The sequence below is a fragment of the Vitis vinifera genome, chromosome 4 (assembly GCF_030704535.1).
Source record: "Vitis vinifera cultivar Pinot Noir 40024 chromosome 4, ASM3070453v1".
NCBI lineage: Eukaryota > Viridiplantae > Streptophyta > Magnoliopsida > Vitales > Vitaceae > Vitis > Vitis vinifera.
In genome coordinates this window covers 4,104,945-4,123,167 of record NC_081808.1, presented here as the reverse complement: position 1 = coordinate 4,123,167, position 18,223 = coordinate 4,104,945, and the positions used below count along the sequence as shown (strand labels likewise).

General features: G+C 34.6%; 1 protein-coding gene across 1 annotated transcript in view; it reads right to left on the bottom strand.

The window, feature by feature from the left end:
* The window catches only part of LOC100267929 (EG45-like domain containing protein), a 45,887-nt gene that overhangs the window by 1,406 nt on the left and 26,258 nt on the right, over positions 1–18,223 (bottom strand). Inside the window, exons 4-5 of the mRNA XM_059736212.1 lie at positions 311–427; positions 81–198 (exon numbers count right to left, since the gene is read on the bottom strand). Coding sequence (XP_059592195.1) covers positions 81–195 — 115 coding nt within the window. The 5' untranslated portion in view covers positions 196–198; positions 311–427. The remainder of the gene's footprint in view (positions 1–80; positions 199–310; positions 428–18,223) is intronic.

Below are 18,223 nucleotides of genomic sequence, written 5' to 3'. Positions count from 1 at the left end.
GTTGGTTTGAGTTAACCTGCCTAAGTTGCACCCTGGTCAATTAACAAGGTTAATAGCTTTTGATTGTGAAAGGGGTTTACGTAGATATGGGGGTCTGTATTGGGCTGCCACGCCAACATCAGCAAGTGTGAAATGGAAGAGCTCTGCACACAGGAGGAGCAGGAGGCATTGGAGGAATACTTGGGGCTTAGACATCTCCTGCATAGGAAGACAAATAATTTTGATCACAAATATATGATACCTCTTTAAATACTGCTATAAGAAATTATTCACAAAAAAAAAAAAAAAAAACCAGAAAAGAGAAACATACCTTAGGGTATGATTGATAGCTGCTATAGCAATTAGGTGAAAAGAGATGATTTATATAGAATGGTAATCATTGATGATGCTGGATTCTCTACCATCCAAAGATAGGGAGGAAACAAATCTCTCTCAAATATGGCAAAATAGATCAAAAAGGGAAAAAGAAAACCATATTCTCTGTTAATCAAATTATGGTAAAAAATTCTAAATTTGGGAGCTTTACTATAATGCCATTCATGGACTTGATGTCAATCCATATTGATAAATTCCTTTTGTGGAGAAAGCTTAGTACAATGTAAAATTTCATTATTTATAGTTAATGTGTTTTTTTTTTGAATTTTATAGGTTTAATTTGAAGAAACCTGAAATTATGGATTTAATTCTAGATTACTAAAATTCTTACTTGGTTTGAATAAAGCCAAATTGATAAACATTTAATGAAATTACCATGATTTGGATTGTATTATATAATATATATTTAGTCATAAAGTATTATAAAAATTTTGATTTATTTTAATTATTATTTTTGTAAAAAAAATATAAAATCAATTTAATTGGTCAACTTTATGACATATTTATTAAATTATTGGCAAAGGAAGTAAAAAAATTAAACAAGAGGAATGAGAATCAAAATAAGGTTTTCGAGTTACCTTCTAAATACTTAAGTTCGTTTCAATAATAAATTTTTTCGCCTCAAATTGTGAATGAAACAAAAAATATTATTATATTTTTTAGTTACCTTTGTTTCCATACCAAGTAATAATAATAATAATAATAATAATTCAAAAGAGACGAGACTTTTGATAAAAAAATTTCACTAATTATCAATTAGAAAATTAAATGATATGAGTCATAATTATTAGGGTTTTTAAGTTAATAGACATGTTTGATTAAAACCAGGGGACCATAATTATATTTGAAAAAAATATTTTTATTTACTGAAAATTATACGTATAACCTCATTTTGACATATTTAATCTATTTTTTTTTTTATCTAACAAGTGTTTGATGAGATATAAGATTTTGAAAATTAATAAATTGTATTTTTATCCAAAAATAGTTATATTTTATTTTTCCTAAACAAGACCATTCTTCCAACGTCATGTTTTCAATCACCCTTTTAATCAGATGCAAAGTGTTTGATTCCTTGTTGAGTTTTCCTTAATGAAGGTTCAAAGTTGAAGGCTGTCAGAAACCCCAGAATGGAGTATAACCATTTGAAATCACTGTCAGAAACTTTGGGACCATGACAGCCTCAAGAACTTGACAAATTTTCAAACTGGAAGTCACTGGCCACGTGATCATCAATGGCCAGGAAGCTCAGGGCCTTGAAAATCAGAGAAATGGCAGATATGTTTGTACCCATCTTGAAAAACTGCCCAAACATGGTAGAATTGAAGAAAATCCATGCCCACATAGTCAAGTTTTCACTCTCACAAAGTAGCTTTTTGGTGACAAAAATGGTGGATGTGTGTAATCACCATGGAGAAGCAGAGTATGCAAATTTGTTATTCAAAAGGGTGGCTGACCCAAATGCTTTCTTGTACAATGCAATGATCAGAGCTTATAAGCATAACAAAGGTCACATCCTAGCAATCACTGTTTACAAGCAAATGGTTGGACACTCCCATGGTGAAAATCCCATTTCCTGACAAATTCACCTTCTCATTTGTTGTTAAATCATGTGCAGGGCTTGTGTTATGATCAGGGAAAACAAGTTCATGGGCATGCGTTCAAATTTGGGCCAAAGTCCAATACAGTGATTGAAAATTCTCTTGAGGGAATGACTGAAAGAGATGACAATATAGGACCAGGGATTTTCAGCAATAATTCATCACCTTTGTTGGTCTTTTTATCAGCTTGTGCCCATGCTGGCCTTTGGAATGAGGGATTGAAGTACTTTGAGTCAATGTAAAGAGATGACAATATAGAACCAGGGGTTGAGCATTATGGTTGTTTCGTCAATCTTCTTGGTCTTTTCTGGGTGCCTTGATCTGGCTCTTGAACTCATAAAGAAGATGCCAATGAAGCCAGATTCGGCTATTTGGGGTTCGTTATTGAGTTCCTGCAGAACTCACGGCAATCTCGAGATTGCAGCCATTGCAATGGAGCATCTGCTAGAGCTTGAACCAGACGATACGGGGAACTATGTCTTGCTTTCAAATCTTTATGCAGACTTGGGAAAGTGGGATGGTGTATCGAGGATGAAGAAACTCATGAGTAGTAAGAACAAGAGTGCAGTTCAATTGAGGTGGACAATATGGTTCAAGAATATGCATCAGGTGATGATTCAAAACCATTTTCCAAAGCTATATATAGGGTACTAAAGCTGCTGGTTATGCATTAGAGCAGAATGGATGATGATATCATGGAAATTATGGTTCATGGCATAAGCTAATTTTGTTTTAAAATCAAGACAGTCTGGTGGGATGAAATGCTATCTATATATCCACCAGTATGATTGTTTCTGGGCAATTTTAGTAACTGTGGCTCATATACCTAAAGCCCGCAATGGCTCTAAATAACAAGCATAACAAGCAGCCCAGCCCGGGGCGGGCCACTGAGCCCGTTGACTGGTCAACGGGTCGGGCCCTTGGTAAATCTAAGGCCTGTGCCCCAGCCTGTGGGCCCTCAAGATGAGCGGGCGGGCTGGGTTGGGCGGAGGCTGGGCTAGGCGGGCTTGTGTGGGTATTGGGTTAAAAAAAAAATACTTTTGAGTTTTGAAGGGAAAGGGATATGGATCCATAAGCAAAGAGCTAGTCACCAACTGAGTTGACCCTCTTTTGTGTAACTATTTTGCATTAGTTATATATATTGAATATTTTATATATATATATATATATATATTTTTAAGTGGCGGGCCAGCCCTGGGCCAGGCCGTGGGCCGCGGGCTTTTTGGAGACCCTTAGGGCAACCATGCTTCAATTGATTAATTTGGGTCTTGTTTTGGGTGTTCTTGGCCTATCCTAGGATAGGTAGCAGTGGGCCTAGGAGCGCGAGCCCAACTGGTTGAGCCGTTGTTAGCCGTGGATAGGCGTTTGTTAGGCTGTAAGAGGGTTGGGGTGACGTCTCATAAGGTTTGTCAATCTGCTATTAGGCTCTAGACCAAAAACCCTAAAATGAGTTCAATTTTCAGAACCATGTCTAGGAGATCCAGTGATTCTCAAGATACTATTGTAAACAGTGAAGAGATCAATTATCCTAAGATCCAAAATGATTTAGATGATTGGAAGTTACCCAAGGTGTCTAATCAAGAAATTTATAAGAAAGGAACCTTTAAGTTTTTCACAGATTATACCATTAAGACCTCTGAAATGACAGTCAATTTAGAACAAGACGACCAAGTCATAAGACTTCTAGATAACAGATCCGTTGAAAAACATAAGAAAGATGGCTATAATTTCATACACTTTGGTATGATTCAAGTAGTAGCTAAGCCTTTGACAAGATTAGGTTTAAACACCGCTATTGTCATGTGTTTAAGGGATAATAGGCATCTCAAATATCGAGATTCTATTATAGGTGCAGTCCAAGCTGGACTGAATGATGACCCAGTTTATTTCCAGTGCTATCCTAACTTCACAGTTAGATTAAAAGATGCAGACATCTTAGATTCCGTTGTCCTGCATATTAAGACCCATGGCTTTAAGATCAAACCAGGAAACAGTCCTGTTTCAATCATAACCAGGTTTGCCTATAAGAGCATGAACACAAGCGTTGGATCTGGGGCTCTTTGCACCAGTCCTAAAGGTGAGACCACTTACTTTCACTCAGATATGCTAGATAAGTCAGATTTCATCATCCCCAAGAAGATCTTGTGGAAAAATGTTGATTTCCTTGAAAATTGGCATTTTGCTAATGCTGTTCCAGCCATAGCACAGCGTTCTGAAAGTATTGAACAAATAGTTCAATATCCAGATGGAAGAGGAGAACTCGTTTTTTCCAAATCTTTCAGACATTTTATCAGCCCTAGAGTTTCTGTTTATGAACCCTCTAGAGCTTCAAGCTCTTCCATCCCAGTTAGAACCACTAGGGAAGAAGAAGGATCTAGCTCAAGAAATCCTAAGAACGTTAAGCTAACAGGTGTCAGAAGTTACACCAATGTGGCTAGACCATTTTACTCTGAGGAAAATGAGTCTACTCAGGAATCCCAACAGGATGAGTCCCTTGTTATGTCTCCTACCTATTCCCAGATGATTAACACAATAAGCCTAAGTGATGAGGACTTTGAGATCAACAAGGATCTCTTTAGAAAGGACTTCTATTCTGAAGTCAATAAACAAAGAAATGATTGGTTCTTTAGCACTGTCCCTAAGGTCATTAGAACCATTTACCAAGAAGAGTTCTATGCCTACTTAAGACAAGAAAAGAAAAATATTAAGTTTTGGATTTGGTTTGAACTCTTCAAACAAGAGGAATATCCAGATTATCCTTGTAAGCATATTAACAACACTAAGAGCACTGATAAAACTAAGTCCTTTGAATTCTCTAAGGAATTCCAAGAAAATCCCCACATCAACCAAGCTTTTGTTGATAGGATTAATCAGAAGATTAAGGATAATCTTGTTGCCCCTTTGACTGTTCAGCCTGATAAAAGAATCAATATGGTTAAAGGTGATATTAGTTCAGAAGAAGAAGCTGATGAACTAATTAAGATGTTTGAGGAACCCCATAATCAAATTATTAACAACTTGGAAACCTTTAAGACTAGGAATTACTATCCTAGGCCTACTTTTCCTGACATGCAGTTTGAGGAAAGAAATCAGTATACTCAAGCCTCATACACCAGTGGTACTATCTATGAATGGAACATAGATGGTATGACCGAGTATAACATACTCACTAAGCTTCAAGAAATGACCATGGTAAGTACAACCTATAAATTAAACAATAGACTGCCAGATCATGCTGTAACTCAAACCATTGTTGATGGGTTTACAGGTCAGCTTAAGGGTTGGTGGGATAATTATCTCACTTTTTATGATAGAAATAGTATCCTTAAAGCCTATAGGATTAATGAGAGTAATGAAGTTGTTAAGGACGAAGATGGCCAAGATATTGAGGATGCAGTGGGTACTTTAATCTACTCAATATCCAAGCACTTCATTGGAGATCCTGCAAAAATTAAGGATAAAACTGCAGATCTCTTAACCAACCTTAAGTGTCCCAAGCTTCATGATTTTAGGTGGTATAAGGAAGTCTTCCTAACCAAAGTCATGCTAAGGTCAGATTGTAACCAGTCTTTTTGGAAAGAAAAATTCATCTCAGGTTTACCCAAGCTTTTCTCTGAGAGAATTAGGATCAAGATAAGGGAACAGTATAACGGTCAAATCCCTTATGATAAGCTAACCTATGGTGAGATTATAAGCATTGTCACAGCTGAAGGGATTAAGTTGTGCAATGACTTCAAGCTTAAGCAACAAATGAAGAATGAACAAAAAATCTACAAGAATGAATTTGGATAATTCTGTAGCCAGTTTGGTTTCAGCCAAAAAGAAACTATGCCTCCCTCTAAGCAAAAACCAAGTAGGAAGCCTAGCAAAGATAAGTTTTACCACAGTAAGAGAGGTACCCATGACAACTATAGGATGAATGATACTAAGCATTCAAGGCACGTCCAAAGAAAGGTCAACAAAGATACCCAGAAAAAGGTAGAAACTCTTTTAGACGTCAAGCCAATTATCTGTTTTAAATGTGGCAAAGTTGGCCATTATAAGAAAGATTGTAGAGTTAAGCAAAAGATTAATAACTTAAGTGTTTCAGATGACCTAAAAAATATGCTTTGTAAGGTAATGTTAAACTCCTCAGATTCTGAATCAAGGACTGATTCAGATAATGAAGATGATATTAATCAACTAGATAGCAGTGGCGATGTTTCTAGCCAATCTTCTAGTGACCAAGATGTTTGTATTAAGGGTAATTGTAATTGTCGTTCTAAAACCATAAATGTCATAAGCCAAGATCAGGAATTCATCCTAGATACTTTAAGAAAAGTTGAAGATGAAAAGACTAAGCAAAATCTTTATGAAGTTTTTAAGAAATCTGTTGTTAAGGTAGAAGCCAAGAAGACTGTTAATCCTTATAACCTTAACGATATCTTAAACAGGTTTGACCAGCAGTCTCCCAAGGATGTCAGCATTAAGGAACTTCATGAAGAAGTTAAGCAGCATAAAAAAGAGATTAAGGAGTTAAGACAATTCATAAGTCTAGGTCTCTCTGATCTCCAAGATCAAATCAATAGAATTGACAACCAAGAAATCCATATGGATATTCCAGAATCTTCTCATGTTAATGATAATAAGACAGATACTTTTTTGAATATTGTGAGTAGGGTTATCTTCCAGAGGTGGGAAGTCTCCCTTACTATAGTAGTCAAAAATAAATTTATCTTTGATATTATTGCTTTGATTGATTCAGGAGCAGCTGAAAATTGCCTTCAAGAAGGTCTTGTACCTATTCCTTTATGCGAAGAGACTAGTCAGTCTCTATTTGGAGCCAATGGCAAAAGACTTGCCATTAAGTATAAATTAACAAATGTTCATATCCGTAACCATGACGTCTGTATTAAGTAAACCTTTATCCTTGTTAAGGATCTTAATGAAAAAGCCCTTCTAGGAATACCCTTCTTAAGCTCTATTTATCCCTTGTGGGTAGATAACCAAGGTATAAAAACTAAGCTTTTTGATAAGGAAATTCTTTTTGAATTTGCTAATCCAACTATAAGCATCACTCCTTTTAACCAAGAAATTAACCTTGTTGGGTTAGATGTCCCAAGTAAGCTAATAGGCAACCAGTTCATGCATAATGACATTTTAAGCATTTCTTTATGCATTTCAAAATTTCAAATTGGGATTTTGAATCAAGAATTTTTATTAAAAATTATTTTCAAAGATTTTGAAAAAATTAAATATATAACTTTTAAGTATGATTTAATTAACTGGTATATTATTTTAAAATCTAAGTTTCAAAGTTACTTTATTAAAGGAGATTATTTCAACCCTAATCAGCTATCTCGTGAATTTTGCAGGGTTCATGAGATCATGGCCCCTAAAAAGAATACCCAAGCTTCTAGCTCTCAAAAACCCCAATCCAGTCAAGCTAACCAATCTCCTTCTACCCATAAAATGCTTTGGAGTCAACAAGTTGAAGAGGAAGAAGCACAACTTTTGGCAAAGCTTCATTCTTCTAAACCTATGCATGAATCCAGCCATATGCCTAACAAAATGTTGACCTTATACTATGATCCTTCTGATCATTCTAAACCGGTTAAGTCAACACAATATCCAGCTACCTCAGGGTCTCAGACCTTTAAGCAGGTTACTATGGCTAATCCCTCTTAAAAGGAATTAGCAACAAGCTCTTCTTTTTCAAGCAAACAAATTGTGGTGGTTGCCAACCCCACACCTCTTTCAACAAAATCAAGATATTGGCAAAATGATTTAAATCAATCTCTTTTAGTTATTGAAAGAGAATTTTTCTCTGAAAACCCCAGAGAGATTGCTGCAAAAGCATTTCAAGAAAATCTTCATTATCCCTCTGGTGATATTTTAAAAACAAGAGAGTTTTATGAAGCAGTCCTTATAGAAACTGGTTCTGTTAAGATTAAGCATAACGTTAATAAATTCAGCAATATGGGCTTGGCATTCTCCACCTGCCATATCTATAAGATCCTTACAGTCAAGCAATGGGGTGGAAATCCTAATCTTTCAAGGGAATTTTTTGAACCATCTAAGCCAAGGTTTTTTAATTATTGGGATTATCAGAGAGCATGGTTTAATGCTTTTCTGATCCAGAATAGAGACTTCCATCATTCATGGATGTTCTATTTTCCATCTAAGAACCAGCTTTCCTCTTTCCCATTTTGGTTCTACAGTTGGTGGACTTATTATGGCCCAACTATTAAGATTCTTCCTAATCCCATTTTGGATGGCTTTGAGCTATTCAGAAGTTCTTTTAATATTCCCAGAGAACTTTCAGCTTTTCCCCATTTACTATTCTTTTTCAGCAATTTTGTCCTGGCTTGGATAGTCCAGTGGGACTATATTATTATTACAGACGAATTAGCAGTCTTTCCATATTTGGGAAGGACTTTTAAAACTAAATGGTGGGATGCATTGAAAAATGATGCATCTACTAATGCAGTCAAGCAGTATTTCCTCAAGAACCCCTTACAAGTCTCAGCCAGTGATGATATGTCTCAGTTTCTCCTCAAAAAGCAACAGTTACAAGCCATGCTCGCAGCAGCTAAGACCCCTCAAGAGTTTCAGAAAATCCTTGAAGAAGGAAGCTCAAGCTTCTCCCAAGAAAATTCTTATGCAGAGTCTGACGATTCAACAAGCTACCTTCCAGACAATGGTGATGACTGTGAAGGAATCCTTCCTCCAATAAGAAAATCTAAGTAATCATCAGCCTTTTTGTCTTCCATCAAGAGTTTTTTTTTACAAGCCTTGCAGTTTCTATTTCAAAAGCAGCAAGCATGTGTCTACACAATATAAAGCAGCTTGCCAGAAGTCTTCTCAGCCGAAAAAGGGTGTTTCGGGGGATTTCGGTATAAAAGTGAATCTTACTATTCACTATTCACTATTCACTATTCAAGCACGGGTCTACTGTTCATGGTTACTATTCAAGATTCCTTTTTTGCCTATTTAAGGAGGCTCGGTCCTCATTTGTAAGCACGTTCAATTTAGGCTCTTATGCTCTCCCTTCTCTCTTCTTTCTCTCTCATCATGTAACCCCTTCAAGCTTTCCTACCTTTGTTCATTGTAAGATATTTCTCCTTATATATAATATAAGTATGTTTTGATTACCTCCTATATGGATGGTTTTAATTAAGCTTTATTTTTAAGTTTATGTTTTTTATTTTGTACCGCCTAAATGGTCGGTTTTATGTTTTTTATTTTGTACCGCCTACATGGTCGGTTTTAAGCTTATTATGAACTAACAAGTTTTTTGGTTCCTTCTCTTTAAATTTCATTGTTGGATATCTTTTGTATTTTCTAACCCTCTTTTTTGTTTTGAATCATGGCATAATTCCTGTTTTCATTGCATGTGACCTTGTCCTGGGTGTCTATGGTATCAGAGCCATGTGGGAGGGAAGTTGGGTCTTGTTTTGGGTGTTCTTGGCCTATCCTAGGATAGGTAGTAGTGTGCCTAGGAGCGCGAGCCCTGCCGGTTGAGCCGTTGTTAGCCGTGGATAGGCGTTTGTTAGGCTGTAAGAGGGTTGGGGTGATGTCTCATAAGGTTTGTCAATCTGCTATTAGGCTCTAGATCAAAAACCCTAAAATGAGTTCAATTTTCAGAACCATGTCTAGGAGATCCAGTGATTCTCAAGATACTGTTGTAAACAGTGAAGAGATCAATTATCCTAAGATCCAAAATGATTTAGATGATTGGAAGTTACCCAAGGTGTCTAATCAAGAAATTTATAAGAAAGGAACCTTTAAGTTCTTCACAGATTATACCATTAAGACCTCTGAAATGACAGTCAGTTTAGAACAAGACGACCAAGTCATAAGACTTCTAGATAACAGATCCATTGAAAAGCATAAGAAAGATGACTATAATTTCATACACTTTGGTATGATTCAAGTAGCAGCTAAGCCTTTGACAAGATTAGGTTTAAACACCGCTATTGTCATGTGTTTAAGGGATAATAGGCATCTCGAATATCGAGATTCTATTATAGGTGCAGTCCAAGCTGGACTGAATGATGGCCCAGTTTATTTCCAGTGCTATCCTAACTTCACAGTTAGATTAAAAGATGCAGACATCTTAGATTCCGTTGTCCTGCATATTAAGACCCATGGCTTTAAGATCAAACCAGGAAACAGTCCTGTTTCAATCATAACCAGGTTTGCCTATAAGAGCATGAACACAAGCGTTGGATCTGGGGCTCTTTGCACCAGTCCTAAAGGTGAGACCACTTACTTTCACTCAGATATGCTAGATAAGTCAGATTTCATCATCCCCAAGAAGATCTTGTGGAAAGATGTTGATTTCCCTGAAAATTGGCATTTTGCTAATGCTGTTCCAGCCATAGCACAGCGTTCTGAAAGTATTGAACAAATAGTTCAATATCCAGATGGAAGAGGAGAACTCGTTTTTTCCAAATCTTTCAGACATTCTAACAGCCCTAGAGTTTCTGTTTATGAACCCTCTAGAGCTTCAAGCTCTTCCATCCCAGTTAGAACCACTAGGGAAGAAGAAGGATCCAGCTCAGGAAATCCTAAGAACGTTAAGCTAACAGGTGTCAGAAGTTACACCAATGTGGCTAGACCATTTTACTCTCAGGAAAATGAGTCTACTCAGGAATCCCAACAGGATGAGTCCCCTGTTATGTCTCCTACCTATTCCTAGATGATTAACACAATAAGCCTAAGTGATGAGGACTTTGAGATCAACAAGGATCTCTTAAGAAAGGACTTCTATTTTGAAGTCAATAAGCAAAGAAATGATTGGTTCTTTAGCACTATCCCTAAGGTCATTAGAACCATTTACCAAGAAGAGTTCTATGCCTACTTAAGACAAGAAAAGAAAAATATTAAGTTTTGGATTTGGTTTGAACTCTTCAAACAAGAGGAATATCCAAATTATCCTTGTAAGCATATCAACAACACCTCTACAAAAGCTAAGATATGGAAAACTAGTGACAACATTGTTATGGAATCCATTCATCCTCCTGAAGCTAAGATAGAAAAGAATATTAATGGAACCATAGTCATAGCTTCACCTTTTAAGACTAAGCCAGAGGATAAAGGAACTACTAGTGCATCCGATATTAGAAGGATTATGGAACAAATCAATTATACTAATATGTTTCTCATAACCCTTGGAAATCAAGTCAACAGAGTTGAGGAGATTATTGAAACTCAGGATCACCTTAAGAAGCCTTTTGTTAAGAATGATAATAAGCCTTTGTTTAAGCCTTTTGAATTATCTAAGAAATTCCAGGAAAATCCTCAAATTGATCAAGCTTTCATTGATAGAATAAGCCAAAAGGTTAAAGATAATCTTGTTATCCTTGAAACACCTCAAACCTTTACTATCCATGAAACACTTCAACCTTCCCATAGGAGAATCCTTTTGGTTAAAAGGAATATTAGTCCAAAAGCAAAGGATAATGGACTAATTAGGCTAACTAGAGAACCTTCTATCCAAAATCCTTTTAAGGATCATAATGATAAACAAGAAAAAAAGGATTATCCTTAATGCCCTGACTATTAAAGATCTTCAAGAAGAAATAGGGCAGTATAAGAAGGATATTGAGAACCTAAGACAACCCACAAGCTCAGAAATCCCTATCCCTCAGGATTATATCAACAGAGTAGGTTTTTACCACAGTAGTCCTAAAAAGGAAGACTTTGAAGAAGTTCTTGAATCTTCACAAGACAATAGTGATAAGATAAATGCATACTTAAATACTATTAGTAAAGTTATCTTCCAAAGGTGGGAAGTCTCCCTTACTATAGTAATTAAGAATAAATTTATCCTTGATATTATTGCTTTAATTGATTCAGGTGCAGCTTTGAATTGTCTACAAGAAGGTCTTGTACCTACCCAATTTTATGAGAAAACCAGGCAAACTCTCTTTGGTGCTAATGGTAAAAAGCTTATTATCAAGTACAAGCTATCGAATGCCCATATTTGTAACCAAGGCATTTGCATTAAGCAAACCTTCATTCTTGTTAAAGATCTCAAGGAGAAAGTTCTCCTTGGAGTCCCTTTCTTAAGCTCCATCTTTCCTATGTGGGTAGATGATCAAGGTATAAGAACTAAGCTTTTAGATAAGGAAATTCTGTTTGAATTTGCCAATCCACCTGGAGAAAGAAGTATAAACACCATAAAAGATCAGGTGATTAAGGCTAAGCAAAATCATATTAATATCTTAAAACAAGAGATTGCTCTGGTGAGAATAGAAGATCAACTGAAGGTTAAGAAAACCCAAGATGCTATAGAAAACCTTAAGAATAAGATTATTAAGGAAGTTTGCTCTAACATTCCTAATGCTTTTTGGCACAGGAAGCAGCATGAGGTAAGATTACCCTATGAGCTTGATTTTAGTGAGAAAAATATTCCCACTAAAGTTAGACCAATCCAAATGAACAAGGATTTGTTAAGCTATTATGAAAAAGAAATCCAGGATCTCATGAATAAGAAGTTGATAAGGAAGTCTAAATCCCCTTGGAGTTGTTCTGCCTTTTATATTCAGAAACAAGCTGAACTTGAAAGAGGAACACCTAGACTAGTCATCAACTATAAGCCCCTCAATGATGTTTTAAGATGGATCAGGTATCCTATCCCAAATAAAAAAGACCTCCTTCAAAGATTAGGGAAGTCCAAAGTTTTCTCTAAGTTTGACATGAAATTTGGATTTTGGCAAATCCAAATTGCGGAAAAAGATAGATACAAAACAGCCTTTGTGGTCCCATTTGGTCATTATGAGTGGAATGTAATGCCCTTTGGCCTTAAGAATGCACCTTCTGAGTTTCAAAACATAATGAATGAAATCTTTAACCAGTTTTCTGATTTCATTATTGTTTACATTGATGATGTCTTGATTTATTCAGATTCTGTTGAGCAGCATTGGAAACATCTCAATAGGTTTATTGAAACTGTTAAGAGCAATGGTTTAAGCTTGTTAGCCACTAAGATTAACCTCTTTCAAACTAAGATAAGATTCCTAGGTCATCATATTCACCAAAGAACATTCACCCCCATTCAAAGATCAATCGAGTTTGCTGATAAGTTCCCTGATGAGATTAAGGATAAGAAACAATTGCAACGTAGGAAGCCTTAATTATGTGTCAGATTTCATACAAGATTTAAGCCAATTATGTGCCCCTTTAAGACAAAGACTTAAGAAAAATCCAGTCCCTTGGAATGAGGATCATACCAAGATTGTTAAAATAGTAAAGTCTAGAGTCAAAACCCTACCATGTCTCGCATTAGCTGATCATAAAGCCTTTAAGATTGTTGAGACTGATGCTTCTAATATAGGTTTTGGTGGAATTCTTAAGCAAAGAAGTAATAATCAAGAATTGTTGGTTAGATTCACTTCTGGAACTTGGAACCATGCCCAACTCAACTACAGCACCATCAAAAAGGAAATTTTAAGCATCGTTTTATGCATTTCAAAATTTCAAGACGATCTTTTGAATCAAGAATTTTTATTAAGAGTGGATTGCAAATCTGCAAAATCAGTTTTACAAAAAGATGTTAAAAATATAGCTTCTAAACATATTTTTGCTAGATGACAAGCTATTTTAAGCAATTTTGATTTTCAAATTGAGTACATTAAAGGAGAAAATAACTCAATCCCTGATTTCCTAACTCGTGAAATTTTGCAGGATTCACAAGATCATGGCTCCCAAAACAGAAAAGCAATCCTTTAAGAAATCATCATCTTACATGAAACCTCATTCAATCTTATCAGAAAAATTCAAGCCTTTGTATTATGATTTTGCTTGGGGATCTCAGGGATCTACTTCTGATCCTAATCCTTCTATTCTTAAGCATCCTTTCTCCCCTGTTATGGAAGAAGGAAATATTTCTGGTTCTCTACCTTTGGTGGAAGAACCTATCCCCTTAGACTTCTCTACTTTTGATACTAACTCCTTATCTGTTCATAAGAGTATTTGTGATTTGCAGGCTAGGTGCAGGACCCTTGAAAAAAGGCTAGAAATAGTTAATTTTCACAAAAAAGATATAAGCCAAGCCCCTTTTTCCCCACTGGAAATTGGTGAGAAAAAACCATTCACCCCATTGGTGAATGAGAAATTAAGTAAGGATGAGCAGGAGTGCATTATCTTTAGAATGTTTCACCGAAGTAATGAGATTTTGTCCACTCTCAAGCCAGATGATATTTATTAGCTAATTTGTGAAAAAGCCAAGTCCAGTGCAGAAGAAAAACAAGTTTTTATTTCGGCTTATCTTCAGGATCTGCACATTTATCTCTCAGCCATTCTTGGTCTCAGTGTTCCAGGATTAAATTTAACCAAGGAAATGGAATTTGATGGCTCAAAACTTTGCAGAAATTGTACTGAACCACTTCTTCATCAACAAGACAACAAGCCAATTTGCAACTGCAATAGGAATTTCACTATCAGTAGAGTCTGCATTGATCTACAGTATTACCAGCCAATTAACCTTGCTTTCAAAGGAGAAGTTTTAATCCTTACTTCTGAAAAGCTTCTTGATTATGGATTGCTTTACCAACTTATCTGTTCTGATCCAAGTCAAGCTAGCAATTTTGGCAGAAAGGTTAATCTAAGCTTAACCCAAGGATTTAAGTTAAACAAGAAGTTTGCTGATGCCATTTTTATTAGTAAAGCTCCTGAATGGATTTCTAGAGGCAAAGTTCTTCCAGCCCAACACTATGTTAATCTTCATTACCAGAATAGAAGACCTACTCTTCTGTCCAGTCCCTTAGTTCAAACCGACATTTGCGGAGAGCCAATTATTAAGCAAATCAAGCATTGGAGAGCCAGAGTCATCAGCAGAGACTTTGAAGCCTACCCAAAAAACATGGGGCATCTCATTGCTGCGGATTCCCTACATCAAATATTTTGCAATAAAAAGATTGACCCTTTACCGTTCAAATCCACTATTCAAGATACTCAGCTCCTAATGGATCACCGCTCGGAATATATTCCTCCCTGATTAATTGATCAGCAGTCATTTCAGCCGAAAGCAAGATTCTAGGACAAATGTCAAAAGTGCTACAGTTCCCTCTTACTGTTCACTTTTACTATTCAAGCACTATTCAAGCACGGGTCTACTATTCATGGTTACTATTCAAGATTCCTTTTTTGCCTATTTAAGGAGGCTCGGTCCTCATTTGTAAGCACGTTCAATTTAGGCTCTTATGCTCTCCCTTCTCTCTTCTTTCTCTTTCATCATGTAACCCCTTCAAGCTTTCCTACCTTTGTTCATTGTAAGATATTTCTCCTTATATATAATATAAGTATGTTTTGATTACCTCCTATATGGATGGTTTTAATTAAGCTTTATTTTTAAGTTTATGTTTTTTATTTTGTACCGCCTACATGGTCGGTTTTAAGCTTATTATGAACTAACAAGTTTTTTGGTTCCTTCTCTTTAAATTTCATTGTTGGATATCTTTTGTATTTTTTAACCCTCTTTTTTGTTTTGAATCATGGCATAATTCCTGTTTTCATTGCATATGACCATATTATAAAATTAATCATACTAAAATTATTATAAATAAATTAATTTTGATTATTATAACTTTTATATAATAATTACATATAAAATCAATATAAATTTTTGAATAAAATTATCAAAATTTTAAAATAAAAAATACTTATACAAATTATTATTATTATTATTTCATTAAATACATCCAAATTAGATGAGTCTGCATAAAATATGTTTTCAAGTTATAAACATTATTATTAAATATCATAATTGTACATACATCATCATTTATTTTATATCATTTAATATAATTGAATTAAATTAATCATAATTTTAATATTAAATATATTTTAAAATTAGATATATTATAATCAAATATCACAAAATTATTATGAAATAATATTTTATGTAATTTAATAATAAATGTACACTTATAAAATTCATATTTTTTATTGATGCATATGATATTATTATCAAATATGATAAATTATATTATACATATATCAAACTTAACTCTTCAACAAAACCACTTTAAAATGTCTATTATACTTTTAATTACATTTTATGACGTTTTTCTTACATTTTCATGAATTTTGATCAATTTTAAGCTTATCAATATTTTTTTTCAAAATATCTGTAAAATCGAAATACCAATATATCTGTAATTACTGATATTTTCATCCTTAATTTTCCTAGACAAGCATTTCTTATATGGTGCGACTTACTTTTTATTTATGAAAAAATGACATTTTAGAAAAGCCTTAAAGTCGTTACTTATTTTTGTTTTATTTTTTAAAAGAAAATTTAAATAAGAAAAAAAACCCTAAGTTCGACTTTTGAAAAGAAATACAAGTCTGCAAAAATTGAGTTAAAATTTGAGGATTATGTTACCTATTAGGAAGGTACGATATTAAGCCTTAAAGTTATGTCTCTACTAATTAGCAAAAGGTGACAATTAATTGGTTAATCAATGGATACCTAGTAAGAGTTGAGATATACAACGGTCAAAGCATATATCAAAGGATAATTGAACGAGAAAATGAGGAAAGGAGTAGTATAACTGAGCAACAAGTCGAAATGTGCTTCCATTGAAAACAAGGTCAATGAATAATACAAGTGCAAAATATCTCATGCCATTCATGAAGTGGGACAAAATCAATTAATATTAATCAAGCAAAACAATTAGAGTTGGTATCATGGATGTTGGGCTCTCACAAAGACCCAATTTATTTTTGTATGAATTAATTCCATAAATTCTATTATTTTGTAATTATGAAATTTATTCATATTTATTAAAAATCAAGAAAATAGTTAAAAGTTGAAGAGAATGAAAAGAATGCATGCAGAAAGGAAATAGTAGTTTTAGCTAAAGGTGGCTGATTCAAATAATCACTTTCACCACTCCTCAAGAGATACAAGAGTACAAAACTGCTAAGAAATTTGCTGGTTCTCTTCTTAAATACTAAGAAGGGGTTCTGAAATAAGCACAGATTCAATTTAACAAAAGACTGCACTGTTTTTGTTGTGATGTTGTTCCAAGAAATTTAATAAGAAACTAAACATCTAATTAAGTGTCCTTTGGATACACTTCCTCTCATTTGTTTTTGAAATGAAAAACTTCAATATAAAAGTAAGGAAAGGAATGGAGGTGGCATGAGGGGTCCATGTGGTCTCTATGCCTTCTCCGTTATTTATATATAATTATTTTTTAAAAAGATAATTTAAAAATATATTTTTATTTTTTAAAAACATAAAATAAAAAAATAAAAAACAATTTTTTTATTCATCAAACATGTTTTTTTTATTTATTATTAAATAGACCCTTAAAATTTTTGTTTGATTGTATTATAATTTTTTTTTATATTTTTATTAAATGAATAAAATATTATATAACATTAACGTTATTGATTTACATGACATCAACTTTTTAGTACCCAACCCATCACGTGCAAGGTAGTTATTGCATGCGGTCGGCACGTGGACCAAACCTACCATCAAATGAAAAGGCAAACGAGTTTTTAGGATGCCTTTTCTTCTTTATACTGTTATAAATCACAGTATTGGATGCTCTCTCTATCTCTCTCTCCTTTTTCTTTCTTTTGGTGGTGATTGAATGGCTGATCAGCTGGTCCTTCAGGCACACATTTCATTTCTTGTATTCTTATTCCTGCTTTGTTCAACGCCCTATTACTCCACACTATTCATCCATCTTTTCTATCTAGTTTCAATAAAAATTTATATTCCTTGAACCCATTCTTGTTGAATGAAAAGCAATGCCAGAAAAAGATATTGTACTAAGAAGATGAACCAGTGGTGAGGCAACTTGTGTTAGAGACAACCTTCGGGAGAGTCGGGAAGACAGTTTGACCATGCAGTGAAGATCATAGAGGGTACTAGAATAAGAAGATGAAATCAGTGGTGAGGCAACTTGTGTTAGAGACGACATACGGGAGAGTCGGGAAGATAGTTTGACCATGTACAGTGAAGATCATAGAGGGTACTAGCACAGAGAAGTGACAAGACAATGAGGAGGTTAGAGTATTGATGGGATTAATATCATATTATACTAGTAAATAAAGGCGAATAGCATTAAACGATTCATACTAATCAACCCCACAGGTGGCATTAAGGCTTTATGTAGCCAACAGTAATTGAGAAGAGTGCTCATATATAGCTTTTGCATTTTAAATTTCAAGTTGATAGATTGAACATCTAGGACCGAGAGTGGATTCTTTCTTGTAAAATCGTCTTGGATGTCATCATG